This window comes from Herpailurus yagouaroundi, unplaced genomic scaffold, assembly GCF_014898765.1.
Source record: "Herpailurus yagouaroundi ecotype Mexico unplaced genomic scaffold, PumYag 159, whole genome shotgun sequence".
In the NCBI taxonomy this organism is placed as follows: domain Eukaryota; kingdom Metazoa; phylum Chordata; class Mammalia; order Carnivora; family Felidae; genus Herpailurus; species Herpailurus yagouaroundi.
In genome coordinates this window covers 53,144,527-53,171,904 of record NW_024412400.1, presented here as the reverse complement: position 1 = coordinate 53,171,904, position 27,378 = coordinate 53,144,527, and the positions used below count along the sequence as shown (strand labels likewise).

The 27,378-nt window shown below is 38.1% G+C and overlaps 1 protein-coding gene across 2 annotated transcripts; it reads right to left on the bottom strand.

Moving 5' to 3' along the window:
• Nucleotides 1-786: 786 nt before the first annotated feature.
• MFSD1 (major facilitator superfamily domain containing 1) lies at nucleotides 787-27,378 on the bottom strand. 2 transcript variants are annotated; one of them, XM_040480608.1, is made up of 16 exons: nucleotides 27,097-27,378; nucleotides 24,785-24,837; nucleotides 23,086-23,198; nucleotides 21,120-21,162; nucleotides 20,746-20,813; nucleotides 19,102-19,210; nucleotides 13,415-13,517; nucleotides 11,397-11,495; nucleotides 10,831-10,942; nucleotides 9,194-9,250; nucleotides 8,705-8,861; nucleotides 7,180-7,277; nucleotides 6,471-6,583; nucleotides 4,310-4,357; nucleotides 3,097-3,154; nucleotides 787-1,548 (listed from the first exon to the last, which is right to left on the bottom strand). In XM_040480608.1, the coding sequence occupies exons 1-16, from the start codon at nucleotides 27,266-27,268 to the stop codon at nucleotides 1,545-1,547; spliced, it is 1,407 nt and encodes a 468-aa protein (XP_040336542.1). In that variant the 5' UTR covers nucleotides 27,269-27,378; the 3' UTR covers nucleotides 787-1,544. The 2 variants fall into 2 exon arrangements, with proteins under 2 accessions (XP_040336542.1, XP_040336543.1); XM_040480609.1 differs by lacking the exon at nucleotides 787-1,548 and having other exon boundaries at nucleotides 3,093-3,154.

Genomic DNA, 27,378 nt, shown 5'->3' with positions numbered 1-27,378 from the left:
GTGGTGGAAAGAGTAAGGCAGAGGCTGGACCACACAAACCCTCCAGCAACAGTAGCAGCTGGCTTCCTCCACTCTCACCAACTGGTAAAGTCACAGGGCAATCAAAACCTAAAGAACTCACAACTGAATAATGACACAATAAACGGTAAATCAGAAAAATTGATGTAAATAAAACTTAACTTGAATCAGGAATGCATTTTCAATGTGTTCCAGAACTTTCAAGCATACAATGTCATATATTTCAAATAATATAATTAGCTAAATATGACAGTTTAATAGTTGTCTAAAATATCTGCATGCTCCTGAAAAGCAAATCACATGAAAAATTTCTTGACTTTAACATATAATATGCTAAGACTAAGTCAATTAAAAAGTTTTTAAGTTTGTCAAAGAAATTTTATAACCATATTTAATCCGAAATATATAAATGTGATTTAAAGTCCTACTCTGGAGAAAAAGGTGCTCCACTGACTTACAAAGACTTTAATTAAGCAAATTTTCTTTATTCCAACTTAGATCTTTTTTTTTTAGTTTATTTATTTGTTTGTTTATTTATTTTTTAAGAGAGAGTGAGAGAGAGAGCACAAGCTGGGGAAGGAGGGAGAGAAGCAGAGACAGAATCCCAAGCAGGTTCCACACCATCAGCACAGAGCCTGATATGGGGCTTGAACTCACAAACTGAGTACATGACCTGAGCCAAAATCAAGAGTCAAGATACTTAATGGACTGAGCCACCCCAGAGCCCCTCCAACTTAGACTTTCTTATAGAGATCATCTTCCAAATAATTAACAGTTAAAATCAGTGTTTTAATATCTTTTAAACAATCAAGTTTTAAAAGACATCAAGTATTCTTTTTGCAGTGTTTTAATCCATGTAGATATGCATAATTTCAAGGATACTGCTTAGTAATTAATTAGATTGTAAGAAAAAACTCTAGCACAAAATTACATCTCTAAGTGATCAGGGTCCTGAGTAATGGAGATACAAAGAAGTTCAAAAGGGTCACTGCTCATCAACCTCTCATAACTAAAGAGAGCAGAATTCAATCTGCTATTTGTGAAAATGAAAAGACTGCATAAAAAATATCTTTCAAATATTCCCTATCAAAATAGGGAATGCCTATGAACATGCCATTGTTTATTCTGTATAAAATATCCCTTCTACCCCTCAAAACCCTTTTTTTTTTTTTGCTTTAAGATCTAAAGATGCTTCTTCTGAAAATTATCTCAATACAAGATCCAAGTTTTCCACTATTTACTGTCCTCACTAAAGTTCACCTGTATATACCAGAGAAACTTTCTAAACCTCACTGTTGATTAGCCCATTCCAAAGTAGAATTCTTCAGCAATACACAATTCATAAGACAGAGGCCAAAACAGTCATCACAAATATACTTTGAAATAGGTATTTTTGAAATATAAATATAAAAACTTTCCACACCATTATTTTTCCTAATGATTAATCTCTAGATTTAAAAAAAAAATAGAAGTTTTCAAACCAATGATGTGTGCAGCCCATCTCATGACACAGTCATTTAAGCTTCTCATCTGCAAAACACAATGCAGTAAGTTACCAAAAAGGAGAAAGAAAACACAGGAGGTCTCAACTGGTTTACAAAATAAAAACCATAAGCATTACAAAACATGTAGTGCCAAATATTAAAGGCTGCACACTTTGCTGAATATCTCTTAACTCCTCTTGATTGTAAAAGTAACATAAGATCAATGTAGAAAATCTGGAAAATATGGATAAAGGAAAATGTATGCCTGTAACCTTACCATTCAAATGGAATTGTTAGTATTTGGGGTTTTTCCTTTCAGTATTTCTTCTATCATATACAAGTAAGTAAGTAAGAAATACACATGCCTGCATACTTTTTCTTTAACAAAACTGGATATTATGTTTGCATTTTAATCTTTTGTCTACTTAACATGTGGTAGGGTAGGTATCTCTGACTTGGTGCACAGACAGAAAAAAAGTCATCCTGACTTTTAAATTCTTTCTAAAACATGATTTTAACAACATATTATATGGATGTGTCATAATTTATTTAACCATTTCCCTACCTTGGGACATTCATGTTTTTTCCAACTGTTTGATATAACAAACAAGACTGTCATAAAGACATTTAAAACCTGTAATAGCTTTGATTATATTCTCAAGATGTATTTCAAGAAGTAGAATTACTATGTTAAAAGGTAATTTGAGGGGCGCCTGGGTGGCGCAGTCGGTTAAGCGTCCGACTTCAGCCAGGTCACGATCTCGCGCTCCGTGAGTTCGAGCCCCGCGTCGGGCTCTGGGCTGATGGCTCAGAGCCTGGAGCCTGTTTCTGATTCTGTGTCTCCCTCTCTCTCTGCCCCTCCCCCGTTCATGCTCTGTCTCTCTGTGTCCCAAAAAAAATAAATAAACGTTAAAAAAAAAAAAAAAAAAAGGTAATTTGAAATGGCCAAGAATCACCTCCTTAAAAGACAGCTTTGTTCTACAAGATTTTAAGCTATACAAAATTCACAAAACTTATAATTACATGGCATATGTTTATAAGTACATTTTTTAAATCATAAAAATTTTAATATCTAAAAAATCAGAAATTATAGTAACAGGAAATAGAATCAGTTATGTTTTAGCATTCACTTGTGGAAAAAATTAACTTAAACACCACACTATATACTTAATCTGTTCTAAATGAGAAGACACAGAATGTTAGTAGCAGAAGATGAAAAATTATCTCAACTAGTTAAGAAAAAGACAACATCAGAGAGAATGGAAGGGTAAGCCCAGAATAGGAGCTTAGGACAAAGACCTTTCCTCCAATAAATGACAAATACTACAAGTCTCTCTCTCTCTCTCTCTCTCTCTCCCAGAAAGCAATTTAAAGCCCAATTCTTCTTATCCCCCTTCATTTTAACCCTTGACATTGACCCTATTTAAATTTTCTGAACAAGTAAGAATTTTGTTACACTAGTTCCACAGATAATTTCTAGCTCTCAAATCTCAAGAAGACTAATTTCTTAAAAGTCCAAACCTCATACTTTGAAATAAAATGCTAATGTTTGAGATTTGCAAAAGAAAGACAACTTTTCTCTTTTAATACTTACTCAGCATGAGAAAGTTTTACTTCTTCCCTTTGTCTTGCAGAATAATTTAGGTTCCCCCCTAAAACACAAATAAGCACAGAACCTTTTCTATAAAACTACTAAAATTAAAATTCAAACATTCACACACACACACACACACACACACACACACACACACCCCACATTTACATTAGTATACCTTAAAGTAACACAAAAGGCTACAGAAGATGAGAAAGAAATAGTTTATCTCCTGGAACCTTCCCAAGGGGGGGCAGGGGTGGAATGTACTTTAAGAATCTTTATATGATACAAATACAAATAATCACTGTATAATGTGAGCTTTGTTTTTTTTAAGCTTGGACTTACGTATTTCATTACATCGTGTTAACTGGGACATTGTATTAATTAATATTCAATAATAGCGAAAACTAAGAGAAACTAAAGGAAATGACCTAAAATAATTTAATTAGCAAGTACACACATTTTTCTAGGTACATAACAACCTTTCAGGGCAAGCAAGTTAGAAAAATTAATAAAGGTAACATCAAAACCTTATAAAAAACAAAGAAAATGGGGTGCCTGCGTGGCTCAGTCAGTTAAGCGTACAACTTCGGCTTAGGTCATGATCTCAAGGTTCGTGAGTTCCAGCCCTGCATTGGGCTCTGTGCTGACAGCTCCTGCCTGGAGCCTGCTTTGGATTCTGTCTCCCTCTCTCTGTCCCTCCCCTGCTCACTCTCTCTCACTCTCTCTCTCTCTCCAAAATAAATAAACATTAAAAAAATTTTTTTAAAGAAGTACAAATGCATATAGAAGATACAGCAAAAGAAAAATTGTGTAACACCTCATTCTCTATCAAACACTTTAAACCTTAAAATGCAAACTGTAGCTATAAATATGTGTACTTTTTTAAAATATGAGACAATAACACAATAATGGCTTTAAGTTACTTTAAAAATGCCATACTTTTTTTATGCTAACATAAAAAAGAACATCTAAAATGTTATATTACAAAACTTAAACTGGCCAGAAAGAAAATGACAACAATTTTAATAAATCTGAAGTTCCAGAACACATAATTATATGTTAAATAATGAATTGTGTTTCTATCACTACGAATGGAATGTCATTATTACATAACTAAAGCACTGGGCTCTAAAGAGGCATGTAGACAATCCAGGGACCCCACAAGATGATCCACGGTGGTTTAAGAAGAAAATGTCTGAATTCTACTTACCTCGAGCACGATTCACCACATAGAGTAAGACCACAGATAAAAGTGACACTGAAAGTGGAAAAAAACAGGTCCTTAAAAAACATGTACTTCTTCCCAATGATTCCTATGTAATCATAATTACAAAGTAAAACTTAGAGAAATCTTTACTGACCGGCATTTAAAAATACAAACACTACTGGGGTACCTGGGTGGCTCAGTCAGTTAAGCGTCGGACTCTTAATTTCAGCTCAGGTCATGATCTCAAGGTCATAATATTGAGCACCATATTGGTGCTGAGATTCTTTCTCTCCCTCTCCCTCTGCCTCTCCCCTCCCCCCATACTCCCTACCCCACACATGCATTCATACTCTCTCTCAAAATAATAATAATAAAAAAAAACACTATTCACATTAGTTTTCAAAAATCACTAAAAATTATTTACACACCATTTTTTCCCATGGGCTACATGAGACCAGGCATGGCAGGCCAGAAACAAAGAAGCTGAGACAGAAGGGGCTGATCTACCCACAGATCATCCTGTAGCTCTTTCCTCTCCCTTTTAAGTGGTAGTCCTTCCTTACACTTCCAAAAAGTCCTGCCAGCACCCTACTTATCTTTTTACAGAGAACCAAACAGAAGTAATCCTTCTAGTCTGAAAACATCATATCCATTTTACAAATTCACCAAACATGAGAACGAGGTCATTTGAATCCCAGAAGCCCAGAGCCAGGGAAAACCTCAGAAAGTCAGGACTTGGCTTTTTACCTTAACAGGTGAGGCACACTTTGTTTACTTTAAGTTAATATGGCAACAAAAACATTTTTAAATGGCATGGTGTCAGGTTTGAGAATCAAATATATGTGGAATTGTGGACTGAAATTAAACCACATGTTGCAGCATCAAAAACAGACAAAAATACTTTCATTACCTAGTTGTGAATTCTGTATCATCTACTTTTTAAAAACAAATAATACATCTTTAAAATATGGTGTGCTTACTCTATGAGTATGAGATAATATAATACAGGCTTTGCATAACAATTATCTACAAATACCACATTTCAAGTATAAATTGTCTTTAATCCCTGTAAATGAGGTCTGATAAAAATCATCACTAGGGTTTGCCAATTAAACATATGTTAAAGCATAATGGATGGATAAAGAAGATGTGGTTTATATATACAATGGAATACTACTTGGCAATGAGAAAGAATGAAATCATGCCATTTGCAGTAATGTGGATGGAACTGGAGGGTGTTATGCTAAGTGAAATAAGTCAGTCAGAAAAAGACAGATACCATATGTTTTCACTCATATGTGGATCTTGAGAAATTTAACAGTAGACCATGGCGGGGGGTGGTAAGGGGAAAAAAAAGTTACAGAGAGGGAGGGAGGCAAACCATAAGAGACTCGTAAATACTGAGAACAAACTGAGCGTTGATGGGGGTGGGGGAGAGGGGAAAGTGGGTGATGGGCATTGAGGAGGGCACCTGTTGGGATGAGCACTGGGTGTTGTATGGAAACCAATTTGACAATAAATTATATTAAAAAAAACAGAAATGTCATGATGAAAAAAATAAAGAAAGCATAATAGACAACTTGGTATGTTATATAAGAACTTTTTTCAGGTAAATACAACTATATGTATGGTGAAGCCTACCACAGGAAAAATACTAGTTTATTTTTGTAGTTTTCAACAGTTTCCTAGTATTTCCTATTTTTAACGAATAAATCATTACAGGTAAAAATTAAATTATAAGACTAAGAATAAAAGTAATTAAAAGCTGCCTAATGAATAAACCATGAGCACTCACACCTAAATCATACCAAATTCTATATATTCACACCAGGAACATACCTGGCACCCTTTAAATGGTTCCACTTCAAAGAGGATAATGTTTCCTAAAAACTGTATTTAAAACAGAATATGAAGCAAATTCCACTACTACTTTTAAAAATAGGCATCTCCTTAAAAAATGCTTGGGAATCCTCATAGAACTAGAAAACCACTGGCTGGAAAACTTCGATGTACTGACTAAGAAATAGGCAAATCTGAGAGGTACATTTTAGGGATTTGGTTTAAAAGAGGGAAAATGAGAACAAGAACAACAAAAACCTAAAAGTATAAATAAAACATTCTGCTACACTTTATAAGAAACTAAATGTTGCCACATCACACTTACAAGACACACAGGCAATGAAGAAAACTTCTAAAAACAAATATCCCCGAGTATCCAATATCATGCCAGCAATAATGGAAATGATCGCCAACCCAAGATTCTGAATGGACTGCATGCTACAATTCAAGAAATATAAAAACACATTTCAATTTAGAAAGTCTTCACACACAGAATAACAATTCACTTTAAACATTAGTATCTATAAACGACATACTATTAGTGTCAAAAGATGTTTTCAACCAGGAACGACCTGATTAGAATTGTTTTTTATCCCATGACTGTTTCTGCTACTAGATGTTATGCTCAAAGGTAAGGGAGCCTGTCTTATTAAGTGAAGTATGAACTCAATACTTTCCTGCTGAATGAAAGAAAGAGCTAAGTGAATACCAACACGGGTGCAGTTTCCCCCTTCTGCTTTTTGGGCCAGAGACCAGGCCTCAATTTCTCACTCAGAAGGCCTCAGATAAACAGGCAGCCAATGTCAATGTCAGAAATCACTTCTAATGGGTTAGCTTAACTCCAGCTTTCTTGTGGAGGCTTGGAGCATTTCTGTTGCCACAATATCACCCATAGATTACACCAACTTCTCCAGTGATTTCCAGGTTCAGAGCTGTCCCAGAAGCCTGAAGGTGACTGGATTCAGGAGACGTAGAGTTTTACACGATAATTAAATCGATACAGCAGAGAGAGACATTATGGTGCAAACACTTACAAGCCATATGCGGTTCCTAGCTGATGTTCAGGAACTACAAACGCCACCATTGGCCACAATGCACAGGCAAGTAACGAATAGGAGATTCCCAGGAGACACTGTAGAAAGCAATACCAAAAAGGAAAAAAGCTTAACATTAACCAAAAGGTGATTTTCCTTTGATGCAGATTAGCTAGAGTGACTTAACAGCAAATATATCAACATTCATACAAAATTTATTGCAATTATGCTAAAATTCACATTTGATACACACACACACACACACACACACACACACACACACACAGTCTTAACCATTTTATATTACATACCTATATAACTGACTGGGCCCAGAGTACAATTAAGGAGTAAATAAGAAAATAAAGGTAAATTGCAAAAAATTATTACCAATGTTTCAGGCAAGCTAATTTTCCAGTACTGATTAATTACAAATTAAGCAATCAAGGCAACATCACACCAACAATCCATTATCTTACCTCTGGGTAACCAACACCTAACTGAACGGCATGGCAGAGAACTATCTATCACCTAATGCAGACTTTTCTTTAGTTAAAAAGAAACCTTATGATTTAAGTTTAAATAAGATCACCTAAACCTATCATACTGGCAAAGATTAAAACATGGCCAGCACCCAACATGGCTAGGATACTAAAAAACACACACATTTGTGTATTATTGGTAAAGCTATAAATGGGTAAAAACTTTTTAGATAAGTTTCATGATGTCTATCAAGATGTCACATGCACAAATCCTCTGTTACAGCATTTCAACTTTCAAGAATCTGTCCTATGGAAATCTCACTAAGAGTGCAAACGTATACACTCATTAAGCCTGTGGTCTTTAAAATGACATTCTGGGGTGCGTGGGTGGCTCAGTTGGTTAAGTGTCCAACTTCAGCTCAGGTCATGATCTCACAGTTCATGGGTTCAAGCTCTGCGTCGGGCTCTGTGCTGACAGCTCAGAGCCTGGAGCCTGCTTCAGATTCTGTGTCTCCCTCTCTCTCTGCCCCTCCTATGCTCATGCTCATGCTCTGTCTCTCAATAATAAATAAAAGTTAAAAAAAAAAAGTTTTAAAATGACATTCTAAGGAACAATAACAAAAATCTGATGAATTCGTTGTCACTTTTTAACCTTCTAGGAGTTAAAGACAAAAGAATGCAAAATCATGAATCCTGGGCTGATAGGTTTTTTGTATGTTTCTTTGTTTTTTTCCCACCTATGATGAAAGTACAGAAAAATAAATGAAACTAATACGCATTTTGGCTTTTATAAGACTACTTTATTTCAAATTCGATTTCAGCATTGAGATTACTGTTAAATAAGCCAAATAAATTTAAAATACCTTATGCATTAATAATTAATATTTACTTTAAAAATAGTTATTTTGTAGAAATTAAAATAAAGGCATGTTTTTTCTCACTGTCACAAGCTCTGCTATCAGAAGAGCTGAGTGTGGCTCCGGACCTGCACTCTACAGAGTCTTCCCTAAAGCCCTGATCCCCACAAACATCAACAATGATATTACCATAGCAATCCAAGGATTCCACAGCGTGAAGGCCAGCAAGATGTGGGCAGCAAGAGTGGTAACCACTGCACACAAAACCCAGATGATGTTCTTCCCTGTTTTATCCACCAGGAGCCCAAATATTGGGGACATCGGAGCTGATATGACATACACAATACTGTCCAGAGAATATAAAAGATATTTAATGAAATATATCACATCCAGAAAGTCCCTAAAATCACTAGACAAAGCAAATCCTAGCTCATTTTATTTAGCATTCTTCTAAAATGGTCATCAACAAACAGAAATTTAAAGATATAAAGGGTGGTCCAAGATTTCTTTGGTTTTCCATTAATGCAAAGATGGCCTCTCAGGATCAAGTACCAATATAATCTTGGTTTCACACTATGGATGTTAAGTCGCATGTCTTTTTTATCTATTAGGACATTTGGTTATAATTATAGACCCACACTAAACACACAATAAGCACTTACAGAATTAATGAAATACCTGTTAACAGCACTTGCTGCCTGGGGAGAAAATCCAAATTTCTCTGTAAAGAAAACTCTAAAATAAAAGAGAGAGAGACAGAAATAAGCACTTTAGAGTGAACTATTGTTTATAATTAAACTAAATAAAAACTCAAGTTTAGTCAACTTTTCCTTCTTTTTTTTTTAATTTTTTTTTTAATTTTTTTTTAACGTTTATTTATTTTTGAGACAGAGAGAGACAGAGCATGAACAGGGAGGGGCAGAGAGAGAGGGAGACACAGAATCTGAAACAGGCTCCAGGCTCTGAGCTGTCAGCACAGAGCCCAATGCGGGGCTCGAACTCACGGACCGTGAGATCATGACCTGAGCCAAAGTCGGACGCTTAATCGACCGAACCACCCAGGTGCCCCAACTTTTCCTTCTTGATACTACTTTCCCATCTTATTTAACATTCATCTTCAAGCAACTGGAGCTAAAGCTTTAGTATTTATATAAATACTTCACTAACTAAATAAAATATATTGATGTCAATTTTTTTCATTTTATTTTATTTACTTCTTTTTTTTAAGTGTATTTATTTATTTTGAGAGAGAGAACCAGTGGAGGAGGGGCAGAGAAAGAGGGGGAGACAGAGGATCCGAAGCAGGTTCTGTGCTCACAGTAGAGAACTCCCGAACTGAGAGATCGTGATCTGAGCCGAAGTCAGATACCTAACTGACTGAGCTACACAGGCGCTCCATTTTGTTTTCATTACTTTTATTTGAAAAAATGTTTTTAATGTTTATTTTATTTTTGAGAGAGAGAGACAGAGCATGAGCTGGGGAGGGGCAGGAGAGAGGGAGACACATAATCCAAAGCAGGCTCCAGGCTCTGAGCTGTCAGCACAGAGCCCAATGCAGGGCTCAAACCCACAGACTGGGAGATCATGACCTGAGTGGGAGTCAGACGCTTAACCCAACTGAGCCGCCCAGGCGCCCCCAATTGTTTTCATTTTAAAAATACAGCAAACAGTACACATAAGTTTTCAGAAAATCAACTGTATTACTACATGATATTAAGAGTGCTTCTTTCCCTTAAAGTAGGACCGGATAGGTTCTTTGCAAAATAATGTATGTGACTTTGTGTCAAAGTCACAGACAGTCTCAATTTAAAGGTTCTGATTACAAAGACACTCAGTACATATACACTCATACACTGCTCTGTTTAAGCAGCTGCCAATGGAAAGGGAGAGGCAGGTGACAGAGCAAAAAAGAATGATTTTGAACCCTGGTATAATTATAATCCTAGCAAATGGAAATGTGCCCAGGCACAATGAGCCAAAGTACTGTTTCCATTTTCAAGAAAAAGCTTCCAAACAAAGGAATAAAGAGGAAATAAAAAAGAATGCTAGTCCAATATAAAGCATTAAAATAAAGCTGTATTATGAATCAAAAACTATTATTAGGTATTTCATCAAAAAAATAATTAAAACTATTAAGCCAAATACTAAATCTTAAAGCAAAGAAAATCAGTTGTATGCCAGGATGTAAAACAATTCCTGTGTAAATATAAACTGTAACTGGAAAAGCAAGATTCATAGCTAAAAAAATTACATTTATGTGATTAAATTCTCATTATAATTTAGCCAACAAAAATGGAACCCTAGGGAATACTCACTTCCCAAGTCCAATGAAAGGGAAGACTGCCACGTAATAGCAGACACAGATGATAAATATCAGCCACAGGGGTAAGGAGAAGTCCTTCACATCAGTTAACTTAATAACTTCACCTTAAAAAGAAAAGGAAGAAACTATCAGCATAATTTTGCATATCTAGGTCAAGATTATTTTTCTTTTATCATGTGATAAACCTTTACCATTCAGTTTACAAAATACTTTTCTCAGTAAATTACTGGAACATAGTTTCTGGGAAAACTTAAAAAGACATTAGAAAAAGCAAAATCTAAGATTAGTGTCTACTTTCCTGCTCCCCTTCAAGAACACTCATCATTTTGCATTTAAATACAAGAATGTAAATGCTGTCAATGCTTAAGGGGAAAAAAATGTACCCCAAAATTTAGACAAGTAGAAATAGGTTGGGAAATAAAAGATTGAAAAAAAAAAAAAAAAACATGTATTAAGCCTCACTGGGATATAACACTACATTAGGAACTTATCTCATTGTAAATTATCCTCAAAGGTCTGCAATTCCCAAAGCCCCACTTTTCTTGCGTTTAGACCTACCTGTTTTTCCTTGTTCTTTATGAAGGATTCGTTCCGCTCTCTGATCCAAGTAAGCGAGAACCAAGGCACAGATTAGTGAAAGAACACATGTTATACCTCCTATAATAGAAAAAATTTTTTAAAAGAAAGACGTTTTTAAAAGAGAATCAGACTGAAGGTTCCCAAGAGGCAGCACCTTACCTAACAGCAGAAAACTTAGCAACTAAAAGGGATAGCATCTAGACACATATAAGAAAATCCTACAGGTACTAAATCAGGACAAAAGAAAAGGAATAGCATGTGGTAAGAACTCAACAAACAACAGTCACTCTTACTAATATTATTTCCCAATAGAAGGTTAGAGACTAGAAGGAAAAGCCTAGAACATACTAGTCTAGGGTTATAAAGCAGAATACAGACTTAACAAAGTGGATGACCAACTAGCAAATCAGTACTAATTCCTTAACTCAGTCTAAGCACTGATTATTGACAGATGCCAGAGGGAAAAAATTATAAAAGCAAAGTCTGATTCTGTGATCATCTCATCTTCCTCTAGATTCCTTCCCAAGTCTGTAACCCTTGATCCTACCTACCCTCTGGCAGCCCAAAGGACCCACCCTCCCCACAGCACAGTTCACCCAGGCTCTCTTTCCTTTGCATACTCAGCATCACTAGCTAATGCTAATCTTATATTATTTAAGCAAATCAGGATAAAGAGTGAATAAAGTTTATACTTCTCAAGATTTTTAAAAACAAGATCAGTAAAATAAATGAATCTTTAATTTCATAATGTGGTCTAGCTGAAAATTGCTAAAATGAGAGTCAGTAGACATGGGTTCTACTTCTGCCACTAACAAGCTGAATGATCTTCAACACAGAACTTAATCTCTCAGAGCTTCAACTTCTATTTGTAAAATCAGAGGTTCTCATATTCTCCATTGTGGAGAGGACTAGAAGGAATCCCAAAGAGCATCTGAGAGTAAAAAAGAAGTTTTATTCTTTTTATTTTTATTTATTTATTTATTTTTTAAATATATGAAATTTATTGTCAAATTGGTTTCCATACAATGCCCAATGCTCATACCAAAAAATGCCCTCTTCAACACCCATCACCCACCCTACCCTCCCTCCCACCCCCCATCAAAAAAAGAAGTTTTAAATAAAGCATGGGATTTGGGAATGCAGGGAGGAAAAGAGGAATCCCTAGGTATAAGCTGCATGTCCAAGATTTCCTCTCCAATGCCCTCTTTCTACCAAGCTATTATCAAGGAATTATAAGGAATAAAAGATGGCACAGAATGTTCACCTCACCATCCCACAAGTCTCTGTAGGGCTCTGAAAGTGGATCTCTCACCCATCACTGGGCTCAGTTACAAAAATCTGCTGCTCAGAGAAAAAGCACAGGTGGTAACTCCAGAAGGCCTCATATGTTTCCCAGTGACCCACCAAGCAACCAGCATAACCCAAGCCTTAGCTAACGGAACTTAGGGCTAGAAGGGACCCACACAGCTTCGGTCAAACACTTGCAATTTTACAGAAAAGAAAGCTGAGACACAAAATTTAACTTCCTTGTCCAAGATGACAGAACTAGTTAGAGGCAGGACTAGAACCCAGACTCCTGACTCCCAACTTAGTGGACTTCCCACCATATGATGTTACCTCTGACTTCTATAAAATCTTAGCTCTATGGGTATACAATTGAATTTGATCAAAAGGAAGTAATTATCTCTCTGCTACAGACTAGTAACACCTTACAAGCATAAAGTGTCTGTTTTCAGAGTTTTCAGACACACTCTCTTATTTGCTCAGCATGACAACACTAAAGTAGACAAGGTGGGACAAGATCCTCCATTTTAAGTAAATGGAAAAGGTGAAGGATTCACTATTTCTAATTAGGTCCAAGAACCAGGGAACTGTTCAGGTAAAACTATAACCAAAGTGGCCTATCCCTGACTCCAGTGTTCTTCCCTCTCTGCCACAATACTTCCCATGACATGCTTTCAGAAGAGACAAAACGTGGGACATCAGGATCCACTCACCAATCAGAAGTGTGACCCCAAGGGTTGTGTGACCAGCAGAACCCAACGAAGCTTCAACCTTAGAATACAGCCATCCCATGAGGTTCATGTTTACTGTACTTCCCTGAAAGAAAAGGAAAAAATACGTAATTTTCACTTGTATATACTCTGCCTTGTTCCAAAAGGATGTGAGGTGGCTAGGAGAAACAGATAAAACAGGATTCAGATTAAATAAGAGATAGATTTTTTTTTTTAAACACTACTAGGAAAAAACTAACAAACTAAGATAAAGCCACAGATAAGATTACTGCACACACAAAAAAATGCCAGTTTATAGAAAATGCTAGTATGGAAAACAACACAATGCTAGAATTTCCTAGCAGCCAAAGCAAAAATGAAACACAATGAGTGACAAAATTCATACGGTACCTATGAATAAAATAAACTTTAGGGGCGCCTGGGTGGCGCAGTCGGTTAAGCGTCCGACTTCAGCCAGGTCACGATCTCGCGGTCCGTGAGTTCGAGCCCCGCGTCAGGCTCTGGGCTGATGGCTCAGAGCCTGGAGCCTGTTTCCGATTCTGTGTCTCCCTCTCTCTCTGCCCCTCCCCCGTTCATGCTCTGTCTCTCTCTGTCCCAAAAATAAATAAAAACGTTGAAAAAATAAATAAATAAACTTTAGCTCAGAAAAAGCACAGCTTTTACTGATATTGACATCTAAAAAAAAAAATCATCCTGTCCATAAGAAGACAGTAAAGGTTACAGAAATATAAAAATATAGAAAATATCATCTTCATTCACTTCTTCATTCAGCAATCACTGGGCCCTGATTGAACCAGTCACTACTCTAGATATTGCAAATATAATAAAGAATAAAACAGAAAAATCTCCAGCTCTCATAAAGCTTAGACTTCAGTGGGGTAGAAGAGGAAAATATGAAGTATATTAAATTATGAAAAGTACTTCTAAAAATAAGGAAAAAATACAGCAGGGAAGGAGAACAGAAATCTCACTGAGTAAAACTTGAGTTTTTTTTTTTTTTTTCCTTTGAGCAAAAACTTGAAGGAAGCTAGTTATCAGGTGAACTGGGAGGGACAGCATATTCAGGCAGAAGGAATAGCCAATAAGTGCACATGGCAACAGTAGGAAGGGCAGAGACTGGAACAGTGTAAGTGGACAAGAAAGAAAATGAGATGAGATCCCTGGAGAGGAAATGGTGGGGAGACAGGCTATAGGTTATAATATGGACTTTTGGCTTTTATTCTGTGTGAGATGGGAAGCCACTGCAGTTTTGAGTAGAGAAGTGGCAGGATTCCATACGTTTTAACAGACTTGCCCTGGCTGTTGTATTCAAAAGAGACTACAAGGGGTGATGAAGGCAGAAGTAAGGACAGGCATTAGACGGCTAGTGCAATAATCCAGAATGGAGATGAAGGGTCTTGGGACTAGGATGTCTAGCAGTGGGTATCATAAGAAGTGGTCAGAAAATAGATGAATTTTGATGGTAAAGCCATTCGGGTTTGCTATTGGAAAATGTGTGTTGAAGGGCAAGGAGTAATTTAATATAATATCTCAGGTTTTGACTGAGCAACTGGAAGAAAAGAGTTGCTCATAACTGAGGATGAGAAAACTACAGCATAAGCTGGTTTGGGGGATAACTGGTAGAAAAGCAACAGCTGGGTTTGGCCATGTCAGGTCTGGCATGCCTACTAGATATCTAAATGGAAATGTCAAGTAGGAAGTTGCATATAGGGGTGTGGAATTCAGGGGAAAGACCTGGACAAGTGATATAAATTCAGGAGCAAAGACATGCTATTTAAAAGTTCAAAACTAGGCCAACCATTAGAGACTCTTAAATACAGAGAATAAACTGAGGGTTGATGGAGGGGTGGGAGAGAGGGGAAAATGGGTGATGGGTACTGAGGAGGGCACTTGTTGGGATGAGCACTGAGTATTGTATGTAAGTGATGAATTACAGGAATCTACCCCCAAAACCAAGAGCACACTGTACACACTGTGTGTTAGCCAATTTGACAGATTATATTAAAAATAATAATAAATAAATAAAATGGTAAATAAATGCTATTGTTTGTATTTAAAAAAAAAAAGTTCAAAACTAGATAAGATCACCAAGGAGGAGTCAAAAGAAAAGAAAAGATGTCCAATAACCAAGCCCTGGGGCACTCCCACATTTACAAGTTGAGAAGACTGAGATGGAACCAGCAAAACATGCAGGAGTAGACAGTAAGGCAAGAGGGAAACTATGCAGTGTTCTGGAACCCAAGAGAAGAAATCAAGGTAAGGGGAATGTTAACTGTTTTAAATGCTGTTAATAGGTCAGACACTGAAGACAGAGAAATGAATATGTCCTCAACAATATTCTCACAGCAAATACAATAGCAAATTTCATATGGCTATTCATTTCTTTTTAATTTTTTTTAAAGTTTATTTATCTTGAGAAGGGGGGGCAAGGCACAAGCGGGGGAGGGGCAGAGAGGGAGAGAGAAAACCCCAAGTAGGGTCCGTTCTGTCAGCAAAGAGCCCCACATAGGGCTCAAACTCACGAACCGAGAGACCCAAGATCAAGACAGGATGCTCACCCAGGTGCCCTACACATGGCTACTTCTTACAGAATGCTAGCTTATGGCATTACTCAAATGAGCAACAACGTATAAATGGGTCATAGGTATAAAACTGGAAACTTTCCTAGAATTATAGTAGAAAATAAAAGCTTCTCAAAGTTAGGGATGTCACCTTAATAATCCTTTAATTCTAAAATGCTTAACACGACATGGCTTAGCAAGTACTCAATAAATATTTGTTGAAATAATGAGTTTAAAAGTAACACATTACAAATGAACATCAAAAGGGTGCCGAACTCCCAACCCCCAGTAAGAGATAAATAATAAAAATGAAAAGTCCACGGCCTGAAGGTGTAATGGTAACAGATCAAGTGTCCAAAACCAGACAAACTCAGCTCAGGCTACAGAAAAGGAGAAGTAAAGCCAGAACCTCTCTGACCATTCTGAATATGCACAAGGACAAGGGAAGTGCAAAAACACCAAAACTCCATCTACCCCAACAGCTCTGTAATGGAATCCTTTGGTCTCATGCATCTCACAAGGACCCTAAGTGCAGAAATCAGGTCAAAGCTGAGCCATTCTGGCTGAAGAAGAGGTGGCTGCTTGAGGTCTGGCTTGCTCCACCTCTTCCTCAGGTCCTCCCATTACTCCAATAACCCCCACCCTGCATCCTAGAAGCCCCTGAGATTCCTATCTAGAAACTGGGGGCTCCTCAGAATGCAGCTGGGAAAAGACTGCAGCTGAGTGGACTGCACAGAAAAGAACCTGAAGATCACTAGCAATCACACCGGTATCACAAAGATTGCATCTCACATCCTTGACAAGTTATTAGACAACAAGACCCACAAACTGCCACAGACATGTCTTGACGTGCACAAGATACATAATGAAGTACTCAGAATATCCTTGTGGATATTGTCTAAATATGGGAAACCATACTAAGTGAAATTACAAATTAAACTAATATTTAGGTGTTTCTAATCAATTTGATAAAATGACTTTTTAAAATTTTTTTAATGTTTTATTTATTTTTGAGAGTGGGAGCAGGGGAGGGACAGAGGGAGAGGGGAATAGAAGATCCGAAGCAGGCTCTGCTCTGAGAGCAGCAAGCCTGGTGAGAGGCTGGAACTCACAAATCCTGAGATCATGACCTGAGCCAAGGTCAGACACTCAATCAACTGAGCCACCCAGACGCCCCTAAAATGACTTTTTTTAATGTAATAATAGTCTATACTATCAAAGCTGTAATAAAAAGGATCCTTCCATATCCCATAAATGGGGATGTAAATATCACTGGAAGGATAATATGAGAATATGTCCTAACAAACCCTAACAAATCCTCTAGACTCAATTTCATTCCTAGCAACCTAATCTCAGGAAACAATCAGAGATGCAGGCAAGTTTTACGCAATGTCACACAACAACAGCACTGTTGATAGTGGTGAAAAATTAGAACTGAATACACAAAATCACAAAAATGTTCTATAGATTACACATACGTGTCATGTACTTCATATAATGAAGCAGTACATGAAAAACTTTTTGTATACTCGATTTCTTCTTTCCTAAGAATATATTACAAGCATTTTCATGCCATTTTTGGAACCTTGGTCTTTTGAACCTTGATTTTCAATGGCAAGGATTTTTTTAAAAACCTCCATTCATAGGAGTTTATGAGGGAAAAAAACCTAACAGGGTTTGGGACTGCCAAACACCTTATAGGTTGCACTAATAAAAGTATAACGTTTCCCATCAAACCAAACCTGAAACACCACGAATATTTCCAGGTTTCAAATGCTGGGAAAAGTATGACCACCTGCAGTAAGCCCAGGCAGGCGGGAGCACCATGGTCAGGGAGCTGAAACCCATGTCATGTGGCTTAGACAACCACAGGAAATGAGCACGTCTGACCAAGAACTTAAGAGCTGTCTTTACAAGAAAGGTCTGGTGCACAGTAGAGGAAATAAACATTAGCTGGAGGCCAAAAGTGGGAGCAATCAGAAAAAACTTGTGGAGGCAGATTTCATCTCTACATGAGATTGAACTTTATAAAGTTAACTGAAGTAGATGAGCTGCCCTATCATACAGCGAGCTTCCAATCACTGGAAATGTGCAAGGAGAATCTGGATGACCATATGTGAAGACTTTCATAGCAGGGATGCCAAAGGCAGGCAAAGAAATTAGATAACAAAACCTGTAAGATCTCTCCCAATGCTCAGATTCTTTGAACTAATGAAAACAAAATTAGTCTTTTTACACTGTTTTCTAAGTAAAATAAGGTTAGAAATGCCTTAATTAAAGGAAGGTAAATGCTATATTGTAGTCTAGAGAAATACAGAAAAAATCAATACCTAATTTATCAAGCAAAAACATACTTCATCCTGTTATTTTTAAGAGATAACTACAGGGGCACCTGGGTGGCTCAGCTGATTAAGCATCGACTTCAGCTCAGGTCATGATCTCGCAGTTTGTGAGTTTGAGCCCCCCGGCAGGCTCTGTGCTGACAGCTCAGAGCCTGGAGCCTACTTCGGATTCTGCGTCTCTGTCTCTCTCTGCCCCTCCGCTACTTGCACTCTATCTCTCTCTCAAAAATAAATAAACATTGGGGAGCCTGGGTGGCTCAGTCCAACTTCGGCTCAGGTCATGATCTCGAGGTCCGTGAGTTCGAGCCCCCGTCGGGCTCTGTGCTGACAGCTCGGAGCCTGGAGCCTGCTTCGGATTCTGTGTCTCCCTCTCTCTATGCCCCTCCCCCACTCATGCTATGTCTCTCTCTCTCTCTGTCAAAAATAAATAAACATTAAAAATAAATAAACATTAAAAAAAATTTTAAGTGTTTTTTTTTTAATGTTTATTTTTGAGAGAGACAGACAGAGTGTGAGTGGGGGGTGAGCAGACAGAGAGGGAGACACAGAATCCAAAGCAGGCTCCAAGCTCTGAGCTGTCAGTACAGAGCCCAACGTGGGGCTCAAACTCATGAACTGTGAGATCATGACATGGGCTGAAGTCGGATGCTTAATCGATTGAGCCACCCAAGTGCCCCTAAAAAAAAAAAAAAACAAATTTTTATGAGATAACTACAAGATTAAATCCCTTGCTTTGCATTTGGCTTCATTAGTTTGTCATACTTACAATTCTAGCCATGCTAAGTTGGAGTCCAAACACCAAGTTTAATTCTTTGCCTTTAAACCAACTCACAGCATATGTATTTTGGGCAACTGCTAAGGACTCCCCACCAATCCTAAAAATGAGGAAAGGAAGAAAAGTCACAGCTTTTACGGAAATACCACAATGAACAATCCAAGCTTAAATTTTTGACAACCCTGCTAATAAAAGATGGGATCTACGTTCCCACTCCTGAATCTAGGTGAGCTTGAGACGGCTTCAAGCAACGTAATATGGTGGAAATGGTGCTGTGTTCTCAAAGGTGACATCTGCCTTTTCACTCATTCACACTTGGAGGCCCTGAACCACCTGGTGTGAAGTCCAACTACCCTCAGTACACCATGCTATAAGAAAGCCAAGCCACACAGAGAGGCCACACTTAGGCACTCCATCCAGCAGTGCTAGTCTTCAGGTCATCCCAATGCCAGAACTAGACATATAAGTCAACAAGATTTCAGATGGTTCCAGCCCCCAACTTTACATGAATGTTTCTAGCTGAGGCTCCAGACATCAGGTGCATAGACAAGCCATCTATGCTGTATCCTGCCCAAACTCCTGATCCACAACGTTCACAAGCACATTGTAATTGCTGTATGACACTGGTAAATTTGGGGGAATGTGGTGTGCTGCAATAACAACCATGACCTGTAATAAAATATCCACCTATGCTATATAAAATGTCTATGTGGGAAGAGTGGTTCATACTTTGTGGAAACACAAAAATTCATTTTTCAGGCAAATCGCTTCCATATTCGACATTTTCCTATTTCCTGGGTTTTAACTTTCCCTTCTGTAAGTTCTACATATTGACCACGCCTCCTCTAGGCTTTCAGTTAGGAGATTCTCCTCCATATCCTAATACTGAACCCTTCTCGCTCTGTCCTAATCCAAAATTTTCCCTCTCTCTTCTACTAATCCAAATCCTATACTGATGCCAAAACATACTTCATGTCTGAGGCCATTTCTGACCACATTTCCATCTCTGAATCCCTTTCTTTTTTTATATACATTTTGTTTCCTTCTCTCTCACTTAGAGCACTTTGTCTACATATGGAATTGCCACATCAGTCTACATGTCTCCAGTACTTCTAAAAGCTTAAATAAGTTATGTCATTTGCATCCTCAGGGCAGGAAGCCCAAGGCTGGACTCAGAATGGAGTTACTGAACAGACACTGAAATTCATGAAGAATAATCAATCTATTGGTATTTTGCCCATTCAAGCCTCTTTAACAGGTTTCAAAAGGACCTGCACATTACCCACTAAGAAACAGCAAAATCACCAACCTACAAGTTGATGGTCTATACTTTTCTAAATGAGGTTTAAATCAGTCTTCAATACAACAAAAAACAAAACACTCAGCAAAAATATCATTTCTAGAGAACTATTTAAGATTCAAACCCCAGAGTTAACAATGACCACTCAAAATTGTTGCTTAGTTTAAAGGAAAAGTAACACAATAAACAGTCTTGTGTATATGTAGTTAGATTTCGAGGATTTGAGGTAATTCTCCAGAAGAGACAATAATAGATTTTTTTAAATCTTCAATAAATTGATAGGTGAACACTAAAACTATAATATATTAGAATGAATGAAATTACATATAACTTACCCAAACACAAACCTTCCAAATTCCATCAGCCAAAAAGCATTAAATATTCCACCCAGAGCAAAAACTACCTATAACGTAGAATATAACGTAGAATCAATGAAAAAGTGAATTTCAAGTATTCAAGAGAAATAAGTAACTTACAATGAATAACAACTTCTATAATGGTTTTAACATCCCTTCTCAGTAAATACGTGAAATTTAGATATTAATGTTCCTCTAGCTCAAGGCTTAAAATGGACCATGTATTATGCCACATGAGCATTTCTGGACCCTGCTTAATTAAGCCAGGCATTCAATAAACACATTTTTGCTGGTAGAATTAGACAAGAAGTCACTGTTAAATAAATAACAATGAATGTTTTGGATTTTCTTACCTGTCCAATGCAAACAAAGCAGCTAAAAATAATGGTGCCCCATCTGTTAGAGACAGAGAGAAAGAGAATGAATTAAGAGTATGTCACCAAGTCCTTCAGTAATAATTCACTTCAGTTTTCTTTACCCCCATACATTTCCTCCAAGGAAAGAAAAACAAAGTGCTGGTCTGCCTCTTAAGTCAGCAGCTTTCCCAGCTAAATACTAATCTACAGAAGTCTTGACTTCTAAGGAGATTCCAGAAGTTTTAGCAATGGCATATGTTAGTTTAAACCATTTTCATCTCTTAAACAAACAAAACTTGTTACATAATCTTTAATAAGTTCCCAGGGTTCCCACTTAAAAATGGACATTCTTTACAAAATTACTATCAATAGTTTAGAATTTATTACAAGATTAAGTAATTTTAAGTGGTTACAATTCCTGATAACTAAAACTATTTTTATCTTGTTTCCTGTTTGTGTTTTGTTTTGTTTTGTTCTTTTAGTATAGTTTGACCCAGTGTTATATGACTTTCAGGTATACAACACAGTGATTTCACAAGTTTATACATATGCTATGTTCACCACAAATACAGCTACCATCTGTCACCATACATCGCTATTACAATACCGTTGCCTATATACCCTATGGTGTGCCTTTTATTCCTGTAACTTATTCCTTCCATAATTAGAAGCCTTTATCTCCCACTCCCTTTAACCATTGTGGCCAACCCTCCAACCCCCTCCCCCCTGGCAACTATCAGTTTATTTTCTGTTTAGGTAAGATTTTGCTTTTTTTTTTGTTTATTTATTTGTCAGGTTTTTTTCTAGATTCCACGAGAGAAATCATATGGTATTTGTCCTTCTCTGTCTGATTTATTCCACTTAGTATAACTATTTTTAAAAGGACAAATATCAGCTAAGTTAATACAATTACAAATCGGCCTACTTACACATTCTACACTTTGAATATCTGATTAATGTTTCCCCAGAGTAATAAAACACCAGTATTATAACAGTCCCTAAAGATCCTATGAGGAAATCATACTTCTGAAACTCAAGTCCCTCTCAATCTACTGAATGTTCTCTAGCACTGGAAAACTTGCTATGGTCCCAATGCAATTCATGGTCCCTCATCAACCTTGACCAAGCAAAGTCTTCATCATAATAAGTAGAATCTGTCCCCCTGAAGTTTCATGCTAATTCCATCCCTTTACCAAGCAAAATAAATTTAATTTCTCCTTTATACTTAATCTTTCAAAATTTTTAAGTCCCCAAGTCTAAACACTTTTAGTCTCTTCAATCCTTTCCCATCAGATATGATTGGAAGATCCTTCATCATTTTCCACTCTGCCTCCTGAAAATATTCCCAGACTACATCCCCCTTAAAGTCTCCACTAACAATACATACATAATCCTAAGGATGAAAAGTGACAAAGCTTATTATGTTATTCCTTCCTCAGCCACAGAAGTGGCCACAAAAATTTCAATGCCCAAAGGCAGAAAGAGAAAATATCACTGGGACTCGGAGAGGCAAATACTACGTATGAGGCAAATACTACGTATGAGCCAAATGCCATACATGTATCTCTTTCAATCCTCATAACCACCCTGTAAAGCAGGAATTATTACCCATACTTTACCAATGAAGAACCTAAAGCTCAGGAAGCCAGGACAGCTCACAATAAGAAGTTGAGCAAGTGGCAGCAATGGGATTCAGACCTTGGTTTGCCTGGTCCCAAGTGAGGACATAATTTACACTTTTAGATAACTGAGTTACCATATTCCATTAGTAGCATTACTAGTCCCAACCTTAACTGAAATACCAACCAAATTTCAAAAGTCAATTCCAAGGACATAAAAAAAAAAAAATCATAAAATCATAGTCGGTACAGAATTTTATTCATTTCTTCCTAGAAATATTTTAACTAGTTCTGTGTTTTCCTAATAATATTTTACCCACAGGTGAGATGTTTTTCAAGCTTACCGTATTCCAAATACTCGGTCTATCAAAAAGCCACCAAAAAAACACAAAACTACATTGGGCCAAGAATACCAGGCATACAGCAGCATGAATCTCGTGGTATTCACCTGCATATCCTATATGAAAAGAAAATAAAACAATTTTTTTCCAAACAGTTAAGTTTAGCAACAAATCAAAACATTATTTTTGTGTAGGGCAGGCGTTTCTTAATCATTCGTAGTCACTAACTGCTTTGAGAAGCTCATGTCTGCTACGGCCCCTGCCTCAGAAAAAATGGTCACACGTGGGCTCCCTGGGAACTTCCTGGGTCCACATCCCTTTTCAGAGGCTTCATGGTGTCCAGGGTCAATTAGATCCCCCATTACTGGGACCACCTCCATCTGCATTTGCCTGTATCTTCTACACTCTTATTCCCATGATACTATCTGCATTGGTGCCCCCCACCAACACATGGAAAAAAATTATCTTAACCTATCCATACCCCTTCCAACTAACTTCTACCTTCTTTCCCTTTCGTTCTAGAATGTGAGGGGCAAATCTATTTCTTGCTGTCCAAAGACAGAAATCTAAATACACAAGAAAATAGGGGCTCCTGGGTGGCTCAGTTGGTTAAATGCCTGATTCTTGGTTTCAGCACAGGTCATTATCTCACAGTTTGTGAATTTAAGCCCCATATCAGGCTCTGTGCTGACAGCGTGGAGCCTGCTTGGGATTCTCTCTCTCCCCTTCTCTCTGCCCCTCCCCTGCTCTCCCTCTCTCAAAATAAATAAGTAAATTTTTAAAAATTAAATACACAAGAAAAGGGAAATATCAAATGTGTTTTTAAAAAACCAGACTAAAAATACTGACATGCAGAATCCTCTGCAATCAGCATCCACATTTAAAAAATGAAAGAACCAGGCGCCTGGGTGGCTTGGTCGGTTAAGTGTCCGACTTCGTTTCAGCTGGGGTCGTGATCTCACGGTTTGTGAGTTCCAGACCCACATGGGCCTCTGTGCTGACAGGATGGAGCCTACTTGGGATTCTCTCTCTCCTTCTCTCTCTGCCCCTCCCCTGCTCTCTTTCTCTCTCAAAATAAGTAATTTTTTTTAAAAATACACGAAAGAACAGGGGCACCTGGGTGGCTCAGTTGGCTAAGCATCCAACTTCAGCTCAGATCATGATCTCACAGCTCATGAGTTCCAGCCCCATGTCAGGCTCTGTGCTGACAGCTCAGAGCCTGGAGCCTGCTTCAGATTCTGTATCTCCCTCTCTCTCTCTGCCTCCCCCCACTCTGTCTCTCTCTTTCTCAAAAATAAATATTAAAGAAAAACTTTTTTAAGTGAAAGAACATAACAAAGACATATTTAAGAAAGTAAAAAGTTATTGCTACCAAATCATTTGCCATTCAGATGATTATGCAACTGGAAAGTGAAATGCAAACAAAAATCTGCTAATACTTTTTGGCATTTCTATGGAAATAGCACTTAATTATTTATTTAAAGTGTAAAACAACATCAAGCAACAAGTGCTATAAATGAAGTCTTTGTGGCCACTCATTCCAACTCAAGAACACTCCTTGCTACATATGGATTTGACTACAGATGTTAACATGGATTCAATGGACAATGTTTCAGACTAGGCAATCTGAGACCTGACCATGCCTCAACAACTATACTCATTCCAAAGCCAAGGAAAGAAAGGAGGTGAAAAGTCAACTTACCCGTTTGACTTGAGTCTGAAGAGCAGCAGGATTATCATAGCAAAAATAGCTGCCTAGAATAAAAAACAACAAATGTTTCATAGGTGATAATACTGCCCATACAGAAGTTTCAAGCTGCAAATACTACTCAAATGGTGATTTTCAATGTTTATATGAGGGGCTTAAGGATTAACACGGTGGACCACTTCCTTTCCACTAATATTTTTTTTTTTAATTTTTTTTTTCAACGTTTATTTATTTTTGGGACAGAGAGAGACAGAGCATGAACGGGGGAGGGGCAGAGAGAGAGGGAGACACAGAATCGGAAACAGGCTCCAGGCTCCGAGCCATCAGCCCAGAGCCCGACGCGGGGCTCGAACTCACGGACCGCGAGATCGTGACCTGGCTGAAGTCAGACGCTTAACCGACTGCGCCACCCAGGCGCCCCACCACTAATATTTTTTAAGTTGTAGCCAAACAATGCAGAGAAAACATGGCAAAACATTTACAAATTACTTATGTGCATATATAGCAAATATTGGGACCTTAGATTAAGAAGTTAATCAACAACTAATTGTTCTTCCATTTTACTATTATCATGCTCCATGTCTATTTTTTTTAGCATTTTCATGAAGCAGCTATATTTTCCATATTTAAAGCTACCAAAACACACACACAGTATCTAACAAACATCCTCAGCAGTTTCCTAATAATGCTACCTGAGTTCACCACTTACCATGAGAGCACAGGAATGGAGTTTAACTACTCTGTTTGTTTGAAGTAAGAATCTAACTCTGCAAACAGAATACCCAAGATCAAATAATTTAGTGAATACAGCACCAGGATTGAAGAAGAAACAGAGTTCTAAAACATTAAATTAAAACATGATGATAATGTCTGTATGGATATGAAAGAAGTGTAGAGAGGTTTGATATACATGCACTCAGATTTAAAGTAATATACCTAGGGGCATCTGGGTGGCTCAGTCGGTTAAGCATCTGACTCTTGATTTCAGCTCAGGTCATGATCTCATGGTTCTTGAGTTTAAGCACCGCACCCAGCTCTGTGCTGGTGGTGTGGAGCCTGCTTGGGATTCTCTCTCTCTCCCTACCTCTACCCCACTTACTCTTTCAAAATAAATAAACTTAAAAAATAAAAATAAAGTAATATAACTAACAGATTTTTAATGGGATACAAGATAATACTGAGTTCACTTCTTCACTTTCTAGAAGTACATATTAGAAGCTACCAGTTCAAAAGAAAGCAAATTATCAGTATAAAGATATGAATCTGGCTTCTGAAACCAGGCAGTTAACCATAATTTACCAAAAATAATCTGTCTACTTGAGTGGGGCAATTCTAAGTGTTTTGTATTGTTCTTCTTTTTGGTTTCTAAACCCAGCAAGTTGTGATTCCTGCTTTAACTGCGATAAAGGATACCAGTGTCATGCTTTAAAGCTTTGATGGGCACCATCTTTCCACAAAGTGTGGGGAGAGGGGTGAACAGAGTTACAAGGAAACTAAGGCCAAACCATCCTTCATGCCTGTTTACTATTCCAGCAGCAGCATTAAGCTATCCACCATAATAATGTTCTAAACCTGTCAATGACACCAGTTTTAGCCAATCCCTCCGCAAAACACATTATTACTTCCGTACCAAGCTGACATTAGAATGCTACGGAATACATCAGTTGCTGGAATACAAGATGTTTTAAAAATTATCTTAAGAAACTGCTTTCAGAGTCTTCAGATTTCGTAACTGAAACCAAATACCGCCAAGACACCACACACAAATCTACTCCAGTAGATTCACTAGTGGCAGAGCGGAAGAGTAACCACACATCTACTCACTGAAGCTATCACCCAGACACACTCCTACATGTTACCCAAAGATCGTGAGAAACAAACAATAGACTGCTAACGTATTATTTATTTAAAAGGCGGGTGGTGGGTGCTTACGGGTGGGTAAATCTTTTTGAATCCCTTCTTAACAAAAAGTATAACGACAGAAGCTTGGGCGACATAGGGATTCCTTCACATCTATGGCCCCAGGAGGCGAGCTGCTAGCCTCTGGGACTTCTTGCAAAGCAAAAGAGTGGGTCAAAACTCGCCCAGCTCAGTCCCCTGACTCCCACCAGCCAGATGCCGAAGAGCTGGCAACATCCACAGGCCTGAATTCGGTTGCGAACGGGGGGAGGGAGGGGCGCGAAAGGAAGCCAGAAGCTGCGCTGAGGCCGTGTGGCGGCTGTCAGCTCAGGGCGGATCTCCGGGCTCCGAGTGAAAATCGGAAATGTGTTGATTATCAGCCCCACCCTACCCAGCCAGTGGCTCACCGAAGCCTAGGAAGCACATCAGCAACAGCACCAAAAGCCGGTGCGCCAGGCGACTGGGGTCGCAAAGGGCCGGCAGCGCCCGGGGGACAGCGGGGACGGCCGAAGCACCTCTGCCAGCCTCACTGGGGCTGCCTTCCAGCAGCGCCCGCGCTTCCTCATCGTCCTCTCCCATGGAACCGGGGAAATATCGACGCTAGAGTGGTAACTCCGAGATAAAGCTCCGCGGCCAAAAGCCCAGTGAAGAATGTGCTCACTGCGATAGCTCACGTGACACCGCGGCAG